Source organism: Amia ocellicauda, chromosome 14, assembly GCF_036373705.1.
Source record: "Amia ocellicauda isolate fAmiCal2 chromosome 14, fAmiCal2.hap1, whole genome shotgun sequence".
NCBI classification, from domain to species: domain Eukaryota; kingdom Metazoa; phylum Chordata; class Actinopteri; order Amiiformes; family Amiidae; genus Amia; species Amia ocellicauda.
In genome coordinates this window covers 5,473,222-5,498,400 of record NC_089863.1, presented here as the reverse complement: position 1 = coordinate 5,498,400, position 25,179 = coordinate 5,473,222, and the positions used below count along the sequence as shown (strand labels likewise).

The window sequence follows — 25,179 nt, the reverse complement described above, 5'->3', positions numbered from 1 at the left end:
ACAATACAGTGTTGTGCTTTAGACTTCCAACTGAACAGGCTGAATAGCAGCAATAATGAGCACTGAAATAGTCTATTGTAGTTTATTTTGTTTAATGAATTGGGGTTGCCGTGATCCGTGCAATTTGTATGTATGTATTCATAATAATAATATTATTGTTTTTACCATATGGGCGCCAAATGTATAACAGCGCACACTTTTTTCCGAGAATGTTTTCTTTTCACAGATTTAACTTAAACTTTGTGTTTTTTTCCACATTTAGTAAATACTTAAGCCGTTTTTCCCACATTTATAAATATTTCTTAAAAAAAAAAATACTTAACTAAATGTATCTTTATCGTTTGATTAAATATTTAGCTAAATCCTAAATATGGGATTTGCAAAATAAACATGTAACTTTGAAATAAATATTTAGTCTAAACCTAAATGCTAAATATTAATGTAAAAGTTCAATATACATTTTAAATATGGAGTTAAATATGGAGTTATGTTTACTGACTCGTACCAGTACAGGAATGTCGTCGCTCATCGACCAGAAAAAGTGACTCCCGGCTCTGGGCGACATTATGGAGGAGTTAAAGGAAGACGAGTATAGGAAGTGTCTGTTTCATCTCACAAAGATCCGGACGGAAGAAGGAGGCCACTCTCAAGACAGATATGCCCCCTTAAACCACTGTTTTTAAACCAAGAGCAGCCCCACACACTCCACACCGACACCATAGTCTCTCTGTAACTTGTAAGATCCTCATCGCATCTGCCACTCCACACTGGACTTCTGTCCCAGGGTTTGTATTCCTGGTAGAGAAAAATCTCGATTCAATGACCTCCAATCCATTTCAAATACACTACATCAGTGGTAATTAATTGCTTAATTGAATCCTTAAAACTAACAAAGCAATATACAGTTAAATTAAGTAATTAAGACCTTGTTTGGAACAAAAAACAGCAGGGCAGGGGGTACTCCAGGACCAGTTTGAAAACCACTGCACTACATGCAAGCAAGTGAATCCCCAAATCAGGCAATATAGTCTTCTGTTTCAGGTTGCTAGCTAGTTGGATAGAAAATCCTGTTCCCTTCACAATACCAATTCTTTGCCTAAAATGAGATGAAGAACCTTGGCCAGTCAGGTTCCTCTCGCTTAAAACCCCAGAAAACGGTGGATTGCTACAATGACGAGGTAGGTGTCACACAGGTCACATGGAATGGCCGCCATTTTGTGTTAAACTTCTATTCTCGAAAATGTAAAATCATGTTCAAGAGAAGGCGATTGGTCACATTGGGCATATGGTTGCCATGGGCCAATCACATGTTACTTGCATATAATATTGCACTATTCCTTATCAATATGATACTTTTAACCCATATTGCTGTTTTTCTGTGTACTACTGTGGCATGCTAGGCCAAATGATGACTGGTGCTTGCAGCTATAATAAATCAATCACAATTATTATGATTATTATTAATTTCCTAGTAGATGACCCTAACCCCAGGTAACTCACAGTAGTCACAACAACTTTTTTTCTAGAATCGTGACCCAGTACAGTCAGTACATCAGGACATCAGAAACAAGTCAGGTCATCCCACCACTAGGGGGCGAGGGTGCCGAAAGGGGAGGATCTGCAAGAAAGTGTATCTACTCTGACCAATCAGAGGTCTTCTGTTGATCCTCTCCTTGTGTCTCAGGGCTTCGTCAATGACATCGATGGAAGGATCATAACCGACCTACTGGAGAAACGATATAACTTCAACTGCCAAAAAAAAAAAAGAACTGGCTGGAGAGGTAACAATGTCTCTATATAACATCAATCATCTATCCCAGTGGTTCTCAAACTTTGTGAACCACATACCACCCCTGATCAAACTAAAGCATCCAAGTACCACCTACAAGTCACCTTCTCATAGGAACCACAGAAAATCTCAATGACCAACATGAGTGCACGCACACACACAAATAATAAAAATGTCACTGAGCACTTACAATTTTTATTGAGATGGGTGAGCCTGTTTAGCCGAGGAAAGCCTTGCAATGTCAGGGACGAGGGCAGTGAGCTTCAAATGCAGATCTGGCTAAGCATCCATTTGGTGCGATACTTTGTCTTGATTGCAGTGAGAACAGATAAATCTTTCTCGCAAAGAAAGATAGTAGCAAAAGGCATCAAAAACTGATTGAACTGTGATTGAACCCACAACCCTCCACTCCAGCGTGCAGAGCACTGACCACTACTCCACACTGCTGTCCTATTCCCCTGACATTAACAGTAAAGGGGCTCCTGATCCACTTTGGTGTGGCCTCTACTGGAAAATATTCTGATAACTGTTCTTCCAATGACAAAAGTTGCACAACAATCACATCACAAACGGCAGCATCAAGTGCCACACCATGTGTGAGCAGATGAGTCTCCAGTGTTGGGAAAGCAGAGACATTGCCTGCCTTGATTTTATTAACAAGAAGCTGCAGCTTTTTCTTCATAGCAGTGATCTTGTCAGACACATCAACATTTGTTAAATAGAGCCCCTGCAGTCCCATATTCAGCTCATTCAAAGGTAAGAATATATCAACCAAGTAGACTAATTTTACCAGCCATACTGGATCATCAAATAGACTTGCCAAAGTAGATTTCTGGTCATGCAGAAACATCTGTACCTCAGAGTCCAGTTCAAAGAGCCTTGTGGGCTTCTGCCCCTTGTGTCTCGTAGTGGGTGCTGTAGTGTGTCCACTTCATATCCAGAGCGACCTCTCTAATCTGTGCAACTACGCCGCTGTGTCGGCTTGTCAGCATGCTGGCACTGTCTGTACAACTCTGACACATTGTTTCCAGTCGATGCCATTCTCTTCGATAAATTCATTCAGAAGCAGAAAAATATGCTCTCCTGTAGTTCTTGTTGTTAATGGCTTACAGAACAGAAAGTCCTCATGGGATATGGCCTCAAACTCATATCTAACATAAACGAGAAAATTGGCCAAATCGGCGACATCAGTAGACTCATCTAATCTTAGTGAAAAGCATCTGCTGATCTATCAGTGTATTTCTGACATCATCTGCAATATCAATAATTCTGCAAGTGACTGGCATTCGAAAGGGGCACCAGGTCGAGCTGTTGAGCAGCTTTTTCTCCACACATAATTTTTGCCAATGGTAAACAAAGTTCCTCATCAATAGTGTGGGGCTTACCTGCTTTAGCAATCCCCAGACTAGCATGGTAAGATGCTTCTTGGGCTTTGGAAATTGGAGTAGCACTGTTCCTTATGGTGGACTTATGCTGCTTCAGGGGCCTCATGTACAAAGACTTGCGTTGAATTCATACTAAAACATTGCGTACGGACAAAGCTGTAAATGTGCGTACGCACAAAAAAAAACAGATGTATGAATCTCTACGTACGCAGGATCCCACGCATATTCTCTTTGTACATCCCAATTCACGTGAAATTGAGCGCACATGCACGAGCACAACACCCCACCCTGTCTCCTCCCTCAATTAAATGAATTTCAATATGGTAATGAGTCTACTATCGCAAAAGCAAGCAGCAAGAAAATGGCAAAAGCAAGCAGCAAGAAACAAAACTTTACGGAAAGTGAATTGGAGGTGCTACTATCGGAGGTAGAAACGAGAAAAAATATTTTATTTGGAACTTTGTCCTCCGGAATTAATAACAAAAGGAAGAAAAATGAGTGGGAGAGTTTGGCTGACGCCGTCAATGCGGTGGGATCTGAAAATCGCACTGTAAATGACCTTAAAAAGAAATTGTCTGATATAAATACTGTTTATTAGGTATTAGTATTTTACATTTACAAATATAAAAACGTTCAAATTTTTAATACTTATGATTAAAAAAAAAATTCTTCAATCAATTACTAAAATCACTTAAAATGTTTTAAAATCTCAAAGTGATTAAATTCAAATTAACTGAACATGTGCATAAAAGGAAAAACAAATGTACTAAAAGCAAACCTGCTAACCAACAAAAAATGTAAAATACATTGAAAATAACTGAAAATGAATCAGACAAATCAAAAAAATAAAATAAAACAAGAAAAATAAAAAACAAACCAAAACAGTCCAATTCATTTAAAATTAAAACCAAACCGCCAATGCATTTGACAAAGAAATATAACAAAAACAACCCAAAAAACCAATCAAACTAGTGTTTTTAAAAACAACTAAATCTTTAAAAACAATTAAAATTCATTTTTTAAATTAATTTTAAAATATAATCTTTCATAAAATAATTAAAAGATCTTGGCTCGGGCTCCAGCAGGGGGAGATGGTCGTCCCCGGAGGTGGGTCCCATCAAGGGATCCTAAGTTCCCCCAGATCTTTTATGTGCCAGATCTTGTAGGCTTCCTCCTTGCCCCTCTGATGGACCTCCAGATTGACATACAATCGGGTCCAGCTCCTGCTTATTAAAAAGGCAGATGTTCCGTCCCTCCCACAGGGCCTGCTTCACTGCGCAGACGACACGCCACCAGCACCTCAGGGAGGGAGATGTTATTCCTTTGGCAGGGCCATGAAGGATCCGCTGGGCGGTTGTCCGCACAGGAACGGCAAACCTGCAGAGGAACGGGAAAAACAGGAGCCAGACCCTGCAGGCGGAGGGGCAATCCCTAAAGATATGAGCCTCCGTCTCCTTCCCCAGGCAACCCTTATAGGGGCAGGTGTCATAAGGAGCTATGCCCCTTCTGTGCATGAACACTCGGGTGGGGAGACACCGACTCACAGCCATCCAGGAGACATCTTTCTGTGTATTCGTGAGGCAAACGTGCGTAGCGTTAGCCCAGATAAACCGGCAGGTTTCGGGAGGGAAATCTTCTATCCGGCTGGTCTCCTGGGTAGATCTCTTCTGGCTACAGATGGTCTTATAATCCCAGGAGGCCAGCATGACTTTATGGAGGCCTACTTCGAGCGCAAAGGCTCGGAGCGCCCTGTAGAACGGCGGGGGATCCCACGAGCTCGGCCTGGTGTTAACTATGGCGCAGAGGCCGAATGGTCTCAGGCTGCTGGCTGCTGGCAGCCTGGATGTTCTTGACCACATAGGCCAGCCCCTGCGCCTTTATCAGCCGCACAACGTCCGGGACCCCCCTGCCTCCATCCAGGGTACCCTTCACCATCTGCACTCTTTTCAGCCTCTCCATTTTGCTCCCCCAGACAAACCGAAATATAATTCGGGTCACTAGTTTTGCGATGACCTTGTCTGGGGGGAAGATCATTCCTACGTAGAGGAGTATCGGGAAGAGGATGGCCTTTACGACCAGCACCTTACCAGCCATCGTCAAGGTCCTTGTGCTCCAGCCGTGGATCTTCTTTTGGACCTTAAATATGGCCTCCTCCCAGCTCCGGGTGCCCGTGTTGGTCCCGTCGATCGTGATCCCCAGAACCTTGATAAATGGCTTCACAGGGAACACGGTCGGCGGGCCCCAGCCGACAGGCCATGCCCTGGAGAGGTAGACCTCGCTCTTGGCCTTGTTGACAGCGGCCCCCATCGCCCTGCAGAAGCCGTCCAGCAGTTCCTCGACCCTGGCCACGGACGGAGCGTCCGTGCAGACCACGGCCACGTCGTCCAGGGCCTTCAGTTGCTCTCCGCCGGAACCCGGGAGATGGAAACCTGTCACCCGGACGTCCCCGCGGATTGCCTGCATGAACGGCTCCAGACAGAGGATGTACAGCAGGGCCGACAGGGGACAACCCTGCCGGACCCCCGACCTGACCGGAAATGGTTCGGTCAGGTGGCGGTTCACAAGGACCCTGCTGCTTAGACCGCTGTAAATGATCTTAACCCATTTCCTCAGGCCAAGAGCGAAACCCATCCTCTCCATGACGAGCTGCAGGTATTCGTGGCCCACTCTATCGAAGGCTTTCTCCTGGTCCAAGCTGATTAGGACCAGGGGAAGCCCTCTCTCGTTCGAGTAGGCCACGACATCCCTGAGCAGCATGGCGTTGTCGGCCGCCGATCTCCCCCGGGCACCACAGACCTGGTCGGGACCCACGACTTGAGGGAGTGGTCGCTGCAGCCGGAGCATCAGTGCTTTGGCCAGTATCTTGTAGTCGGTGCACAGGAGGCTGACCGGCCGCCAGTTCCTCAGATCTTTTTGGTCTCCCTTCTTGTGAAGAAGGGAGAGGATACTCTTCTTCATAGAAGGGGCCAATCTACCCTCTCTGTACATTGACCCCAAGACCTGGGCCAGATCTTCTTTAAGCACCTCCCAAAAGATCTTATAGAATTCAACAGGGATCCCATCGGGACCCGGTGTCCTTCCAGAGTTAAGACTCTTTATCACCTGGGAGAGTTCAGTGGTGGTGATCTCTGGATCCTCCTTCTCCTCCTCGTCCCCCTCATTGCGGGACTCCAACAGGGACAGAAAGTGATGGATCAGATTTTGATCCACCTCCTTCTGATCATACAACTCCCTGTAGAAATCCAGCACCACTGTCTCAACAGCCTCTCTGCCCTCCACCTCTTGCCCCGAGGAGTCGATCATGGAGGACATTGCAGGCCGCCTCTCCTTCATTTTCTTTAAGAAGAAGCGGCTGCATTTCTCATCGTCCTCCATGATGCGGACCCTGGAAAGGACCTTGATCTTCTCTTGCTCCTCCCGATAGAGGGCGGAGAGACTCAGTTTGACCTGAGCCACCTCCTCAGCTAGGTCGAAGCCTCTGAGCTGTAAAAGACTCAGGTGCTGGAGGCGGGCGTTTAGATGGGAATATCTCGCCCGCCTCTCACGAGCTTTCCGTTTCCCTAGCTGAATGAAGTAGCCCATGGTCCTTTTCTTCACCATCTCCCACCACTCTATGGGAGAATCAAAAAGGTCCTTCAGGGTCCTCCACTCCTCGAGGCATCTGCTAAAGGTCTTAATAACATGAGGGTCATCGAGCAGGGAGGTGTTGAGCTTCCAGACCCCAGGCCCCGACTCCTGTGTGCTCAGGATGAGCACCTCTGTCGTCAGGAGCCTGTGGTCTGAAAAGAAGACCGCCTCCGAAGACATGGCGGTCCTCTCCAGTGGCTTACTGAGGAGGACAAGATCTATCCTGGAGAAGGAGGAGCCAGAAGAACTCACCCAGGTGAACAAGGGGACCAGGTCCCGACCTGCGTCGCAGAGTTCAAAGTCCTCCACGAACGCAGCGAGGTCCCTGATGGATCTATCATTGCGGGGCTTACTCCGGTCTACATCCCTCAGAGCACAGTTGAAATCACCTGAAATGATAACTGGTAAGGTGCCGATCAGGAGCGGGCATTGCTAAGGGAGAAAGAGGACACTCTCTCTCTGGCTGGTGGGGGCATAGACATTGACCAGCCTCAATACAGCCCCCTTGTATTTAAAATCAAGGTTGACCAGTCTGCCCGCCTCTATTACCTTAAATGCCTTTACCTCTATGAAGGGGTTTTTCAGGAGTACGGCAATCCCGTCCGCTCGGGACACATTGGACCCCGACCAGAAGGATTCGCCTAGGGTCCAAGTGTCCCGGAGATCTTTATATTCCTTTTGGAACGGGATGCCGCACTCCTGCAAACAGATGACATCCACCTTCATACCAGCCAGAGAGTTTAGAACATCGGTCCTCTTTTTCGCCTCAGCAATGCTCCTCACATTTATTGATATAATAGTTAATGCCATAATGGCTGGGGGGGCAATTACCCGCTCTGTAACAATCATGTAAAGAAACCCTCCTCTTCCCCACTTCTCTCTTCTCCCTCACCTAGCTTAGCGCTCGCACCCATCATTTCATCCATTTGCCTCACCGCTTGATCCTCTAGGAAGACTATGTGGGAGGCTCGGCTCCCGCCACCCGGTAAGGCTGGCAAAACTCCACTGGGCTCAGGGCCCGCGGTGCTGGAGGTTCTCCCTGGTTCCCTTGTAGCCGAGGCCTGACGAGCAGATGGCAGGGCAGAGGCCTTGTGTGCGACTGAGGAGAGGACTGGATAGACCCCGCTAGTCGTTCTTTTAACTAAAGGTGGGGGAGTGAATGACCTTAAAAATAAATGGTCTGATATAAAGGTGGAAGTTAAGCGGAGAACTGCTGCGCACCGACAAAGTGTGGGCAGAACAGGCAGTGGTACAGGGGTCGATGAACCCTTTGAGCAGAGAGTTGCCTCTATCATGGGTGTCACTGTACTCTCTGGAATAGTATCTGATGCTGTGGGAGACTCGGATTTACTACAGGACTGCCACGAAGGTAACTCATTTCCAATTTGATTGCTTAACTGTAGTGCACATAGCTTACCAGCCTGCATTTAATTTTCAAATGCATGCAATGTAGCTGACCAAAAGTACACCAGATATTTTACGTATACATTGCATTTATGGCAAATGCGTGTACCCATTAATAAGGAACAGACTCAAATCTCAATTAACATGTGCCTGTGTTTATTTTGATTTATATGGTGCAACAGCAGGAACGTCCACTGGCACGCACTCGGAGTCCGCCCCCCCTGAGCAGCCAGGGCCCATTGTGTCCGGCGTTTCCAGTGCTCCCCCCAGTGCTGAGGCCCGTCCGTCTGGCCGCGTCTTGACGCATGCTGTTCTGGAGTCACAACAGCTAATCGTTATTGGCCATCGGAGAAATACCTGAAAAATATCACTGACGCACTCACAGACATAAGCCACTCATTAAAGAAATTGGTCAAAAAATGAACTTTGTCTCTGATTACCATTTATATTGTCGCAATCACATGTTGATGGGCCTGAATGGCTTGTTGGTTGGGCTGCACATACATTGGTCCTGGGTCAGGGTCATCTGGCGTACCGCCACCTCACCAAGTGGTAGGCCGTGCCTGTGCGCGACATTGTGCAGCACACCACAGGCCAGCACAATCCGGCACACCTTGTCAGGGCAGTATAACAGCATCCCCCCGGTCCTGTCAAGGCTGCGCCACCGACATTTCAGCTGCCCAATCGCCCACTCTACAACTGACCGAGTGCGAGAATGGGCATCATTGTAGCTGCGCTCTTGGTCAGTTTGTGGGTTGGTGAGGGGGGGTAACAGCCACGTCTTTAGTGGATAACCGCGGTCTCCTGATGGGCAGTTGAATAATTAAACTGCAAAAACAATAATAAAAATACAATTAAATAGAACCATAACTTTAAATGCATCACTCACCAAGAAGCCACCCATCGCGCACCCTGCCAGCTTGGAGCCTCATCCCAACCATGCTGTTTGTAAGGATGTATGAATCATGGGTTGACCCAGGCCACCTTGCTACAATATTTGTTAGGCACATTTGTGCATCACATATTATCTGCACATTAATTGAATGGAAATGTGTACTATTCACATATGCAAATTCTTCTTCAGATGGCGCTTTTATAGCAATGTGTGTGTAGTTGATCGCTCCGATTACATTAGGAAAACCGGCTATCACTGCAAATTGCGCTTTAATGTTTGGCTGGTCAACTGCATCGTATGGGAACCTTATATACCTGGTAGACATGCGGATGATCCCGTCCCATACAGCTAGCATTGCGCGGCTCAAAGACGACTGGCTTATTCCTGAGCGGTCTGCCAGTTCCCTTTGGAAAGAACCAGTTGCCAGGAAACCAAGAGTTGTCAGCCCCTGCAGGGAAACGGGTATTGCGTGGCTCCTCGGTGTCTCTCTCTCCATATCCGGACCCAACTCAGCACAGAGCTCCAAGAGGATAGCCCTTGGAAATCTGAAACGGCTGATAAGCCAGTCAGCATCGTTTGCCAGAAAATCATTGTGGTCCCTAAAAACTCGTTCTCCTCAGATTCTGCCATTAGCGAAGTCCTCTAATAAGGCCAACGCCGCCATTGCCATAGACTAAGGGTTGTATCAATCTGCACATGCTTTTATATGTTCTTATTTAATTGCATAATTGATAGAATATTCCCATAAGGCTCGTGTGACAATAGTATTTTAATTAGTTTATAAATTGCAAATTAATAGCAATGCTTCTCACAGGTGGTAGTGCGATAGACAACAATTCGTAGTGTAATGTTTGCAACTTCACTTCATTGTCTGTAGGAGTCGCCAACGGACAAAAGCCATGAGAAATGTACGTACGCCAGACATGAAGTTGGCGTGGAGGAACGCACATTCTTGTGTTCATTTCACTGTTAGTACATCCGACCGTGAGCGTGAAAGATGGCGTACGCAAAGTTTTTGTGCGTACGCAGCGTTGATACATGAGGCCCCAGATCTTTTAAGTTTCCTTTGAAAAAAATCAACAGGCTTATCCTTCAAGATCGCATATTTCGTGGTTAAGTGCCGCCTCAGATGCGCTGGCTTCATGCTCTGATTGTTGAGAATTTAAGTAAGTAAATGTCAAACTTAGATAATTTGGATTGTTCCGCCTTGTTGCCATTTTCCGGCAGTGCTATTTAAATACCGTGACCCAGTGGCCTAATGGATAAGGCATCAGCCTCTGGAGCTGGGGATTGTGGGTTCAAGTCCCATCTGGGTTGACTATTGTATACCAGTAAAATGATCTACATTAACTTTTTTGATACTAAAATAGGTGGCTCAGCAGATACAATTTCAGCAGCACAGGCAATTCAAAGGGATTTGGATAATATTCAGTTGTGGGCTGAAACCTGGCAGATTAAATTCAATGTGGACAAGTGCAAGGTAATACATGCAGGTAACACTGTACACTATAATTACACTATGGGAGGAATAGAACTAGATGAAGTAACGCATGAGAAAGAACTAGGAGTCTATGTGCACTCCTCACTTTCTCCATCCAAACAATGTGGGGAAGCAATAAAAAAGGCAAACACAATGTAGGGTATATTGTCAAAAGTGTAGAATTGAGAACAAGGGCAGTGATGTTCAGACTGTACAATGCACTAGTTAGAGCTCATCTGGATACTGTGGACAGTTCTGGGCTCCACACTTCAAGAAAGATATCGCTGCTCTAGAGGCAGTTCAGAGGAGAGCAACCAGACTTATTCCAGGTCTGAAGGGAATGTCCTACTGAGAGACTGAGGAACTGAACCTTTTCACCCTGGAACAGAGGAGACTATGTGGGGACCCAACGAGCATGATGGGGCGAATGGCCTCCTCTCATTTGTAAACTTTCTTATAATAGATGTTTTATTAAAATAGAAACTATGAAAACCTGTCTCAAGCTTTGTTAAACGAATTAAATAAATTACAAATTAAGAATTTACATAGATTTTTTTTTTTTTTTTTTAATTACCAATTTTTCTGTGCACACAATAAATTACAGGGTAGTCTGGCATACCAACTGGGGGGGCTCCATTTGAGAACAGATTGAGAACCACTGATCTATCCATTGCCAATAGTAGCTCTTCCAGTACAGTGTGGCAGTCAGCCTGAACCCAGTGGACAGGGGGCCAGGTAGGGGGGACCCCCTATACACACACACTCACTCACACACACACACACATACACACACACACACTCACACAAGAAGCCAGTGCCCCTCAGACCTGGTCCTGGAGGCCCCTCCACCTTGCTGGTCTTTGTTGCAGCCATTGAGCTGCTCAATGACATCATCGAGAACTGCACTGATCCTTGCCAATTAGGGCAAATTAGTTCAATTAATGAGTTCACTGCAGTATCGGAGAGCTCGGTTTGAACATAAACCAGCAGGGCAGCCTCCACAGGACCAGGAACAGAGCCACTGATGTACACACTGACCTGGGCCACTCTCTCCAACAGCGCTTTGTCTTTCCCTGTCCTGTAATACAATAATGCAGCACAGAAATTCCCCCCCCCCCCCTTTCCTATTAACAGATAATCATCCTGGAAATAGAAAAATTCAGAGACGGCCTCAGTGAAGGCCCAGAGGTCATGTGCTGCTTTGTGGTGCTCATGGCCCATGGGATGAGGGAGAACCTTGAGGCCATGATACTAGGAGGCAATGAGAAGCAGGTCTGACGATGCAGACTGACGATGTAGCGATGAAGACAGAGTACGAGGAGGACAGCCCGGTCAAGTTTAGTCTGCCCATCACCAGCGACACCCTAACTGTGTACCCTGCACTGCCAGGTAAGCCACCTTTAACCCTGGTCCTGCAGAGACACAGTCCAGTCCAGCAGGGTCTCCAGCCCTGGTCCCGAGAGACACAGTCCAGTCCAACAGGATCTCAGCCCTGGTCCTGCAGAGACACAGTCCAGAATGCATTCAGGCCTTTCAGGACATTAAAAGGTATCTGGGAAGAGGAATATTTGTGCCACACTTACAGCTTCTCTTCCCTGCTGTTGTATCAATGCAGGTTACAAGGCCTTGCAGGACCCTAAAGCACTCTCATTAAGCACTGAGAGACTGAGACACCAGATATGAAGAGTCCTCTTCTGTGTTGCAGGTGAACCAGAATCTGGTCCAGCAGGACTTTCCTGTCCAGAAGACCCAGCCTGATGGAAGCACTATCAGTCAGAAGGTCAAGATTGTCCTGAACATGGAGTCCACCCTGACCCATGCGTTCTTCCTGAAGAGGCAGCTGTAGATCGGCCACTGTGGTGTTCAGCGCACAGAGGACACTGCGGGGTAGCGCTGTCTATAATGAGGACCTGGACTGGGCCAGAGCCACCAGCTGATGATGTTTGCATATTAAAATGTATTACATTTTTGCATATTAATGTATTGAATTGTATAGACTAACTCCATCCCTCTCAGTTACATTCTGTCTCTGGGTCTTCACACACACTCACCCCTGTCAGCTTTCCTGACAGCTAGGTGTGATTTTGATCCTCTGTCCCTCCCCTGTGGGCCATGCATGGCAAGGGAAGTGTTCTGCTAACTGCTATCTGTTGCAAGTTTAAACCTCTAGTCTCCCAGTCTATTATGTTTGAACCACTAACAAGAGCAGATGTTGCGGTGATTGGTGAGATCAGTGCTACAGTGTGAACATGCTCAAACCAGGAACATAATGACACCTTATCTCAATGTTTCTGGGCTATTCTCAGTGTGTTTATCTTGGGGTTAGGTACCTGTAGTGGCCAGTGTAGTACTAGTATCTTCAGGACAGCTGTATTCTCCTGTTCTTGTGTTCTCTACTGAACACAATCTTAAATCCATCCATATCCAGGGACTTGGCTCTCCTCGACTCAACACTGAGCCCCCAAAGCCAGGCGAGGCACACAGAACAACTTGCTACAGGACCTCAGTATGCTTTTCATACATTTCAAGCATTTTTTACAAACATAATTATAGTCCATAATTATAACTATATTTTCAACTGTATCCTTTAAGATGATATGTTATTATAACATAATTAAGATTAAATTTCACATAGGCCTATTACTGAAAAGAGTGATTGAACTGATGAGAGAACACCAAATACCGCCTCTACTGAACTTTAAAATAAAAATGAAACCAAATACATTTGTGATGATTAGAAGTCTATGAAGGTTAATGCAAACAGATCAATAATGGCATGACTGATTATTGGTAATAAGTGCTGTGGATACATATGGATCACTGTCCATAGATATTATGTATTTATATATTTATTAGCAGACACTCTTATCCAGGGCGAGTTACAAAATATAAGAGTAATACAAAAGTGCAATAATACAGTACAGTTCAATACCTAATACAATTACAAGTTCAAATGCAGTGCATAGGAAAATACACAGTTCAAAATACAAGTCTTACATCCTAGATTGTAATAGCAGACAATATGTGAAGTCATAGTTAAGAGCTAAGGGGAAGAGGCATGGATCAGAATCAGAATAACAACATGAGTACTAGCAATGTAAAATCAAGAAGTATGATGAAAACGTGATGCACTATAACAGAAGAGCTGAGCCAGACAGGGCAATAAACAACTAAATTACAGTGATGCGATCACTCACCCTGCCTTATAGGTTCTGCATCGATTACATGCTTTTCATGTCTTTTAATATTACAGCACTTGTAATATTAGTCCTCTATCCCTGCTAGATAGCACTTCACAGTTCTTATTATGCTCCTCACGTTCTTGATTGTTTTCCTCCTGGCTCACTTTCCCGTAGCCCTAGTCTGTAACCCAACATCTTGACAGCACTTAGCTTTCACCGTCCAGGATGTAGGAAGTCACTTACTGTACTTGTGTAAATTGTAAATTGGAATTTGTAAAATGTATTATTTTGAATTGCTGTTTTAGCTAAATTGAATTTGTAATGATTGATACCTTGTACTTCACTGTATTTTTGCACTTATGTTGTAAGTCGCCCTGGATAAGGGCGTCTGGCAAGAAATAATAATAATAATAATAATAATAATAATAATAATAATAATAATAATAATAATAATGTCGATCATTGATTATATGGATCATGTTGCGCAGTTCTGCGCGGGTCTGCGCTGCTCCACCAATGGGATCGCTGGGATTCTGGAAATCTGCGCAGAACTGCGGAAATGTGCGCTACAACACTACACGAGCTGGGTCAATAGCGGGGTTTGGGTTTGTTGACGTGTGAGCCTGTCTCAGTCCTGCTGAGTGCCGGTGAATTAACACAAAAAGTGACTCACTCGAAAAGAAGATCCCGGGCCAGGCGTTCAGATTCACAAAACGAATGAACACACAGTGAAACCTCCCCGTTGGTCAGAGGAACACTTTGATTGGATCAGAGCGCTGTCAGTCCTAAGGTGGGGGAACAGAGGGGCAATCAGATGTTATGACCTTGCCTGGACCCGCCCACTAGGCGATACACCTGTGAGGTGAAACTGCATCCCAATTATTTATTGACGTAAAATATTATTTATGTATGTATGTATTTGGCAGGCGCCCTTATCCAGCGTATATATTATCGTATGCTGATGCATAGGCATATGTGTCTAAGCTGTTCTGGTTCTCCAAATCAAACATTTGAGCACGAAAAGAATCGAAAGCGGAACCGCGCAGCTGGGCAGGTGGAGGTGCATTCTTCAAACGCGTTTAACATTGTGCGCACTATTGCCTTTAGGCGCCGGATACCAAGTGCATTAAAGCCTGATTTACAGCCCAATCCCTTGACTGACTGTTAAAGGTGCAGAAAGAGGCTACAGGACACATTGCAGGTAAGGACGGGAAATGAACAATACAGTGTTGTGCTTTAGACTTCCAACTGAACAGGCTGAATAGCAGCAATAATGAGCACTGGAATAGTCAATTCAATTGTGGTATTTTGTGAATTTTGTGGTTCGAGGAATTCAGGTCTATTCGTGTACACGGGTGAAGAATCCCCTTTTAGTTAACGCAATGCCCACAGTCGCACCAGACTCTGTATCCATCAGTTGCGCTTACATGTAAAAGAAGTTGGAGTTGTTTGAGTATGCATGATTCCTTTCTAATCTATATCCATAATTATTCGTCTGCATACACAGCAAGTCCCTTTTCAATGTGTTGTCTTTTCTGGTGAGTTCTTCAGGCCTGTCTTCATTTTTTCTGAAAGATGATTTTATGTTAGTTTCATCACCTGTGGAGAACTTAATCGTTAATGCTCAGTCCGCCTATTCCTGGGCATCGCCACCCTCCTGTTGCAATCAGCAGAGGTGTAGCAACCTGTGGGAGATATTCAGTGTCACTGGCTCCTGTGAAGACAGATAATAGTAGTCAATTTTCTATCTATCAGTACCGGCATCAATATTTTTAGAATTAGTAATGTAACTATCCTTATATCCCAGGACACCACAGTGTAAAGACCCTTGCTGGGGGGTGTTCCCTTCCTAATATCTCATGCATTGTTCAATTTAATTATTTCTCATCAAGTTATATCTTCAGTAAATGCCTTATTTTCCCTCATATTCCATTCAATCAACATCAAAACTCTTGTGCTGGAAGTGTCAGCACAATTCTTTCACACATATCAAACTCCCTTTTTTTGGCTTCCCAAGCCTCATTAACTCTTAAACCCCATGTCAACTTCCTCAAACCTTCATCAACATCGCTCTGTATCCCAACAGCTGTTCTTCCTCCTTTTCCTGATTTCTTACTAGAAAATTCAAGTTATATTTGATCGATTTATATTATTACTATTTATACACATGTTTCGCTCCATCTATTTGAGTTAATGAAATAAGATGTACCTAATAAAATTATATTTTAGAAAATATTTAATCAGATATTGCTTGTGTGCTGGGTGCACTTCACCAGAAACCGAAATAGGTGGGACCTGAGCCAAACCGCAATCTAGTTTGTGTCTGGCCCAGATATGGGGAAGTGCAGCACAGACAGCTCCACAACCATGAGCAGGCCTCTGTGGGGGGCGTAATGTCTGTGGCAGAAATGGCTGATACTGACACACAGTGTCGCGGTGTGTGTGTTAAGCTGTTGTGCGAGCCCGTAGGGGTTGTCCAATGTATCTGATTATTCCTTGCGTCTACGAAAGCCCCTGCTTCGCGGAGAATGGCAATGCCTAATATAATAATTATTATTATTATTATTATTATTATTATTATTATTTCTTGGCAGACGCCCTTATCCAGGGTGACTTACAACATAAGTGTAATATAGTTCCTTGTAATAACAGAAGGGGATTCTTTTGTTAGTTTCTTCTTGTTTATTTGCTTGAGTTTCTACCTCAGCAGCCCACCGCACCATCTCCTGATACGTGTTTCCAGATATTCCCATAGCTAGGATGTTTTGATGTGTGTGACATGCCATCTTTCAACATTTACAAAAACACGGCTTGGTCTCTGTCTCTGTGTTCTTGGTAGGCTTGGTAGGCTGTGAATTTTCCTTTGGAATAATCTTTTACTGACTCGCCTTGATTTTGTTTAATGCCTACTGCTATTCCCCAATTCCCATTACTTTGTCCTAGGGCTTGCTTTACGTCCTTGCCAAATGCCTTGATCAAATCTGCTCATTCTTGCACGTCTTTTGTTTCCACTCAAGCCCAGTCCCCAGTCCTATGTCTAAGTTTTTCTAATTGAAGCCATACATTGGAAGGGCTTAGGCTTTCAATATGACGTGAACATCTCTCGGGTGAAGAAGATGAATCAACCTCATTTCATTCAGGTTTTCCCAAAATTCTGTATTACCTTGATTTATTTTCAATTTAGGTAATGAAGCGCAAATCATTTACTTTTCCGCTGGGTATGGGAGTATGTACTCGGGAGGTATATCCTGTGGTTTTACCGTCCTTGTCTCTTTTAGTGCGGGTTTTAACCTGCATCGGAGCGGCAGGCACGGTTTTCACATCTGGCTCTTTATGACCGCGTTTGAAAGGCGAAAGGTCTGGATATAATCCCAAATGACCTGGTGGGGGTGCCGCGCCAAACCCTCCGATATTATTATTTCACTCATATTCACATGCTTTGCGTTCTAAATCTAAATCTGAATCTAGGAATTTCAAAAACTATTCATTGTGGAACTCAGCTACCAAATGACCACATTTTAATTTCCTAGAGTATCTGGTTTTCTATGTATTCATATCTTCACCACATTTTCTGAAAGACTATAATATGTCACTAAACGGGTAACATTCTCCTGCTTGGATTTTACATCAGGCTGTCTGTCTCATGTGTAGCCTTTTCTTTCCTTTAAATTGACTTTAGAGGACTTGTCCATAACATGATGTTTAACAAACAAATTCTGGTTCTTCTGTGGGGACACCATGACTATATATTCATTACTATTATTATTGATCTGTTTATTCATAGTACATTTGGTATTGTTTTAACATTTTTCTTGTAGAATCATATTATATCTTTCTTATTTCTGATGCCTGAGGCACTCTGTATAGAGTTAAAAGTCCTCATGGTGAGATCCTCATGAATCTGATAAATCTCTGATGTGACAGTTTTAAATATAATTCTGAAACTACTGGTTACTTCAGTTGTTAGCTTTATTCTGGACTATGGACAATATTAAAAATACAACACATACAAAACGTAGACATTTACTTTATATCACCTTCAAAATATACAAATTATATATAAACACATAAAGTACATACACATTGATATCCAAAGATAATTCAGATATCCAATCTGTGGCATGTTTTATTGACCCTGCAGTGTCTCAAACAGCCCTTTAAGCTCTTTATGATGGTATTTGTTTATTTATGAAGCTTCTTATTATTTAGAATAAAATTTCAAATAATCCCACTTGATTATTTAATTATTTCACTGCCTCAGTTTTCTTGATCCATTGTGATCAAGTTAGTCTCTAAATTCTTATTATTCTGACAAAGGTTTATGAAAACGTTGCCGGTTTCATCTTGTATTTCCTTGATGTCACCAGTCTCTATGATTCCGGGGGACCAGTCCTGTGACCATCCATTATCTAACATCTGTTTCTCTACCTTCTAATGTTTTCCCTCAAAAATTCAATCTCACTTTCGTCAGACATGATTTGAAATAGTCCAGTCCAAAAGTCTAATCCAGTATTCTCCTGCAGAGACTCACCCGGGGCAACCGAGTGTCTGAATTCGGAAAGTCAATACAAATATGTCAATCAATCGCCCAGTATGAGCCCGTTATCCCAAACACAACTATCAGCGCCAGCTAATCCAAGTTGCGCAGACCCACTCGTGCGGTTGCCCAAAACCGAGCGCACAAAACACAACATTTCGAGATCACAACCAGTTCTGTATAAAACAATCACTCCAACAGTCTGTCTGATGTTTTGGTTTCGTTTTGATATCGCGTCTGTGCGGAATCCCGGGGCCTCCCCCACTACGTCTCTCTTAAGCTATATAGGTGGTAAATTAACCTACTCACCCATTTGGAGACGGTCAGTGGGGAACACCCGGTCTTCCAGCGATATCCTGTCGTGACGCCAACTGAAGACTCCCCTTTTAATTGTTCTCAGAAAAATCAGACTGTAGAGTAGATTGAATCAAACAGAGTCTTTATTCAAGCCGCTTGGAGAAAAGTAATGCACACAGACACGCAGGTCTCTGTCCTTACTTCCCTAAAATCATAGAGCTTACATGATGTTATATACATACTGCGATATCATGGACAGGGTGAATTTGAACCAATAAGGGGGAGACAACTCCCTATATCTTATGATATCCTCACTATCTTCCTGATTTAGCTTAAACACAATGTTTTCTATTTTATGCCCAAATATGGAGACATATGTAGCCATTTCGTTATTTATATTCCACACGTATCTAACGCATGTCTAGATAGGCAAAGGGGGTTGTGTGCCCTCTTCCCCATCTTCTTGTGGTTTTACTAAAACTTACATTCTGTACTAAATTTGTATTGTGTGTCTGCAGAGAGATGCATCTGATACAAACCGGTAGAAGCTGGTCTCGTTATGTGCTCATTAGTAACCTCATGTACGGGTGAGTTATTTGGGGCCTCTTCAACGGGGGTATTTTCTTATTTTCTCAGGGTTTGTTTCGCCCCTGTCCTTCTGTGCAACTAGTTCTTTCGGTGGCGTCTCCAATCACGCATTGGGAGAAAGCCTATCCTATGTGGTGCCAAATGTAATGCAGTGCACACTTGTTTTCCCCGAGTGTCTTTTTTAACAGATGCTACTTAAATCTTGTGTGTTTTTCCAGATGTAGTAAATAAGCCTTTTTCCATTCATAAATATTAAAAAATGTAAAATTAAAATCATAAATGGTTAATATCTGTTTTGAAAAAATAATATTTATAGTTTGTCTTAATATAGCTAAATCCTAAATATGGGCTTTGCAAACAAAAAAAATACTTTGAAATATTTAACTTAAATCACTGATTAAATAGCATTAAGATAAATATTGAATTGAAATATAAATCTTAAATCTAAATGTTTTATCTAAATGTAAATCTAAATGTTAAATACATAAACCTGCAAATTCAATCCTGCCATCTGGATTTAGATTTAACATTTATATTCAACCATTAAATATTTCAAAGTTAAATGTTTAGTTTGCAAAGCCTATATTTAGGATTTAGCTAAATATTTAATAAAACAATAAATCTATATTTTTTTCAAAACTGAGATTTAGCTTTTTTTTTTTTTTTTTTATAAAATCTTTATAAATGTGGGGAAAAGTGCTTCATTATTAACTTAATCTGGAAAAACAAACAAGATTTAAGTTAAGTGTGACTAAAGACACCACCAAACCAATCCTCCATTCAGACACATTTTAGTGATCCCCAAATGATGGGGACCGTCTAGCTCACCAATAATGGTTGTGCCAGTGCTGGTGGAGTCCTATACATTTCGATCATGTAGGTGGATTTATTTATTTATTTATTTATTTATTATTAATATTAATAATAATGATAATGATGATGTTTACTGGCCCTGCCATACTGGTCACAGGAATGGCATCATGCATCGACAAGGACAAGTGGCTTGAGACTCTGGTCAGGATTGTGGAGGAGTTAAATGAAGTACAGTATAAGAAGATGCAGAATTACCTCACAAAGATCCCACATGGGACGATGGAGGGCACTTGCAAGATGGCTATGCCCCAGCTGATCATCTCCACCTATGGGCTGGAGGACTCAGTGAGGGAGGTGGCGCGCATCATGAAGCTGATCCCCAGAAATGACCCCACCATACTCAACCTGCTGCAGCCCTTCGAGATCAAGAAAGGTGTGTGAGAGCGGCCCTATTATCAGGGGTGGCAAACCAATGATGCACATTTGGGAGGGGAGGAGGGGGGAGCTGATTGGAATAGGCTAAATTGTAGTACACTGTGCACCACACGCCTCACTGCCCAGAGTCTCTCAGCAATCCAGAGGCGAGTACAGGGAACCTCACATAGCACATGCTCAGCCCAGCTTTATTAGGGCTCTGCTGATAATTGGAAAGCAGAAGACCAGGGTCTTTGTTTGGTACTTTTGCAAGGTAGCCTAGTCAACACTAACAAACTAACAGAACATTTCTCTAGAGATAAACGCAGCTTTTCTCTTTTCAGTTGTTACTCTCTGTAAACTCCCCTCCTTCACTGTCACTGGCACACCCCTCTCTCCTGTTTGGGGAAAGCTAATTAGATCTGCACAGATGCGCCATGACAGAGTACTGAGGTGCGGTGCGAACCGAGTAGTGCCACTTATATCATCTACTGGACACTGACACACTACACAATACACCTGTTTACAGCACAGTGACACACTGACACAACAGACCTGTCTACAACACACTGACACAACAGACCTGTCTACAACGCACTGACACATTACACCTGTCTACAGCACAGTGACACACGACACAACACACCTGTCTACAACACAGTGACACATTACACAACACACCTGTCTACAACACACTGACACACTACACATTACACCTGTCTACAGCACAGTGACACACGACACAACACACCTGTCTACAACACAGTGACACATTACACAACACACCTGTCTACAACACACTGACACTACACAATACACCTGTCTACAACACAGTGACACATGACACAATACACTGACACAACACACCTGTCTACAGCACAGTGACACACGACACAATACACCTATCTACAGCACAGTGACACATAACACACCTCTCCATTGCACACTGACATACATTACACCTGTCAACCAGTACCGTCCACTGACATTTTGGGGGGTAGGTGCTCAAGCCAAAAAAGGGCACCCTGTGTTGACGAAGTGCGTTCTAGGTGCGGGATGCTGGGGATAAAAGGGCACTTTTTGACTCTAAGGGGAAAAAGGAAGGGGCTCAAGCACCCCCTGGCGTCTATCTGTGCATGTGCCTGCCATCTACGGCACACAGACACACGACACGACACACCCGTCTACTGCACGTGTGCCTTGTATATGTAGTAATTGTAACATCTGCTAAGAGACAACTGGGGGCATCAATGCTTGCAAAGCTTGTACTGAATACATTGTCCATGGCAGAGCGGAGAGTTTATGCTATATCCGTTCCTGTAGTGAAGCTACTCTCAATGAGTTTCCACATGCTCTTATAGAGAATGAACAGAGCAGACCTGAGGCCTCCGCCACAGCACAAGAACTGGAGCAGAACCCAGAACCCAGTGATGAGTTGGACAGTCTAGGTGAGTATCACACCACCAAGTCCGATAACTGTGCAGATGTTGTTTATGGTCAGTCATCTGGTTAAATAACTATTAAAAACAGGGAAATGTAAAATGAGGAGATATAATGAATTAATTAATAAATAAATGAATGTGGAAATTAATAAAAGAATGAACATTATAAAATAAATACACGCAGAAATAATGTATAGATTTAAATTTAGCTATTCGTTAATTTGTTTATTTTAAAATGTCACACGGAATAGGCCACATAAATACTAGTTTCCACAGGAATGTCAGTGTGTCAGGATTGCCAACAGAAATGGACAAGATTGTTTCTCACATACCCTGTTTTAAACCCATCTCTTAGACCCAGCTCGCTGCACCCTCTCAGGGCTGGAACAGTATGTGGACAACCCAGAAGTCCGCAAACGCTACATCGCTGAACTGCAGAAGAACGTGGCGAGAGAAGACATAGAGAAGCTGAAGACGACAATACGATTCAAGAAGCTGAGAAAGCATTTAATTTTAACTTGGGAAAAATGTAGACAGATATATATCAATCAAAAGCTAAAAAAATTAGGGGAGGGTGGAAACCAGAAGAAATTCCCCCTCGAGATCATTGAGGACTTCATATTTGAGAACAACTCAAAATATGCCAAGGGCTCAAAAGGAAGATCAAGGTGCTCCACTTTGCTTGATCCTGAAGTATATGATCAGTGGAATGACGACCAGACACAAGACCAAGCGGACCGGGCCAGCAGTGCCCAAACTCTGGGAGGTGATGGTTCAGTTAGCAGCGGGACACATTGCACAAGTGTTGACCCCTGCCATTATTCACTGAAGACTGAAGAGGCACCCTTGGCAGCCAATGAGCCCCTGTCGGGTCCAGATATGCTTAGCCATGGAGAGGAGCATGCAGAGCGCAGTCAAGGCATGGTGGCCCAGGAAAGCATCAAACACCCATTGAGAACCCAGGGAGAACACACTAGGACTGGAGAGCCCCTGCCAAAAGAACCCCCCACATCTCAAAAATCACAGAGGAAGAAGAGAGAGCTGCAAAAGAAGCCAGTGGCTACTGAGGATCAGCAGAAGAAGACTGAGTGCCTGCTAGGCTGGGCCAGTGAGAAGGGCCTGCTGGGGAAGAGGAAGGCCAGCGAAGAGGAGGACCTGAAAGCAGTCCGGGAGCACATCACCTTTGTCAATGTCAGGGAGTAAGAGCTGTACCACAGCCTGGTGGCTGAGCGCTGCATGGTGTATGAAGATCCCGACACCAAAATGAAAATAATCCTAGACATCCAGGTCCCCAGGGAAGAAAAAGAGCGGAAGATCCTGAAAGGGGACACATTCACTACCGAGTTTAACTTTAAGACACAGTTCCACATGGGCGTGCAAAATGAAACAAAACAAACAAAATGATTACAAAATATGTCGAATACATCCAAAAGTGTGTTCTCCCAGCCCTGGCTGTGTACAAAGAGTCACAGCAGGAGGAGGGTCTGTTCTAAGGCATTGCAGGACATTGAGAGAATTCCTTGTATTGATCAGTGAAGGGTTTATATCAGGGGTTCCCAAAGTGTGGCCTGGGGGCCAAATGTGACCCTCGGGGATGTTTGTTGTGGCCCCACAAAGCCAACCTTCAACCCCCCATTTTCTGAACCTTTACTATATTTTTACACTTTTTGAACATTTTCGGTTACAAATTGCACATGTAACTTGGGGGGAAATAATAAAACAACAATTAAAGTTCAAAAATGTTCCCTAACAGAAATGTGTAGGAAATACAAAGCTATGATTTGGGACATATTTTGTTTTCATCTGTGGTTCATTTTCTACTGTGGCCCCCCATCCCATGCAACCTCTGGAAGTTGGCCCTCCATCACCAGATATTGGGAACCCCTGGTTTATATGAATGAATGTAATTGTATTATGTTTAATCTGTAATTTTATACTGTATTTGTATAATGTGCACTTTTATTATTGATTATTATTTATTATTTTATTATTGATCTCTCTATCCTGGATAAGGGTGTCTGCTCAGAAATAAATAATAATAATAATGATCAATGCTTTTCATAAGTAATTATACTACTGCTTTTTAATATGAACAATCAATACTTTTCTGAATACTTATACTTATTGCTTTTATTCTATGTGTGAGATTAATTCAATGTAAATGCAAAAATCCCACTGCCCTTTTGTTCAATGTCTTGTGAGCATTTGTTACTGTTTATGTGAGAACCCAGCGAACTGTCACTATTATGCAAAATTTTATGATTTTATTATTGGCCGTTTTCATTCTGTGTCACTGCCTCCTCCAATGGGAAGACAGAGGACTGCCACCTCTCTCTGTAGAGCACCTCTTCTGGTGGGTAATAGAACTGCTTGTAACCAGGAAATTGGAAATTGGAACAGACCTTGAGGTCCTGATGTGAATTCATTAAAAAATACAGCTGATTGACTGAAACTCCTGTCCCAAGAATTTGTTTCCAAATAGGAACTATATTGAACTTAATGTTTAAACAGGGCCTGCGTGTATCTGCCTTTCTTTCCATGTCTGGAGAAGTCTATAGCAAACAGAGACAGTAATTAAAATACACTCACTGTTCAGTTGACACTTTCAGGGCATGAGGTAAACATGGTTAAATTAATCACCAACCTTCCTGTAATAATTCAGGGTGCCTGAAGCACCGTTGGCACCGGTCATTAGCATATTTAATCTGTCCCACTTGCATCATTCAACCCACATCCACATAAAATATAGAAATGTTGTACCCTTGAGCAAGATACTGTACCTAGATTGCTCCATTAAAATCCCAGCTGTATAAATGGGTAATTGTATGTCAAAATATCATGATGTATTGTAACAATTGTAATTTGACCTGGCTAATAAAGGTGTCTGCTAAGAAATGTGCAAGTGGAAGAATATAGTTAAAGTACAAGGCATCAAACATTACAAATTCAAATTTACATTAAACAGAGCAATTCAAAATATAATACACTTACAACTTCCAATTTACACAGGTAAGTACAGTAAGTGACTTCCTACATCCTGGACGGTAAAAGCTAAGTGCTGTCAAGATGTAGGGTCACGGTCAAGGGCTATGGGAAAGGGAGCAAGGGGGAAATCAATCAAACAAGTATTAGTAATGCAAGAAGCATGTATCACTATTGAATTGAGGGAATGGACATTTTCTGGGGAGGCAGATTTATACCCCAGTCTAGGTTTGTTCATGGTCTCAATAAAATGACACTGCACTTAAAGTAACCAAATCAGTATTTTATTTCATATGGAGAATCTCTACCAAGCGCTTTGCACAGGACAAAATGGGAACAGTTAA

General features: G+C 43.4%; 1 protein-coding gene and 1 non-coding gene across 2 annotated transcripts; both read left to right on the top strand.

The window, feature by feature from the left end:
• The first annotated feature begins 10,344 nt into the window (after positions 1-10,344).
• On the top strand, positions 10,345-10,417 carry trnaq-cug (transfer RNA glutamine (anticodon CUG)). The gene has a single exon. It is a non-coding gene; the product is annotated as a tRNA-Gln (tRNA).
• Positions 10,418-20,055: 9,638 nt separating this feature from the next.
• LOC136768396 (uncharacterized) lies at positions 20,056-24,395 on the top strand. Its single transcript, XM_066722583.1, has 3 exons — positions 20,056-20,430; positions 21,773-21,859; positions 22,209-24,395. The coding sequence occupies exons 1-3, from the start codon at positions 20,112-20,114 to the stop codon at positions 23,054-23,056; spliced, it is 1,254 nt and encodes a 417-aa protein (XP_066578680.1). The 5' UTR covers positions 20,056-20,111; the 3' UTR covers positions 23,057-24,395.
• The last annotated feature ends 784 nt before the right edge of the window (positions 24,396-25,179 follow it).

Excerpts from the sequence above, each read along its gene's own strand:
- LOC136768396 (XM_066722583.1), top strand. The coding sequence starts at position 20,112 with ATGATAATGATGATGTTTACTGGCCCTGCCATACTGGTCACAGGAATG. Across the intron at positions 20,431-21,772 it reads GCCCTTCGAGATCAAGAAAG|AGAATGAACAGAGCAGACCT; the intron begins GTGTGTGAGAGC and ends ATGCTCTTATAG. Across the intron at positions 21,860-22,208 it reads TGATGAGTTGGACAGTCTAG|ACCCAGCTCGCTGCACCCTC; the intron begins GTGAGTATCACA and ends CCCATCTCTTAG.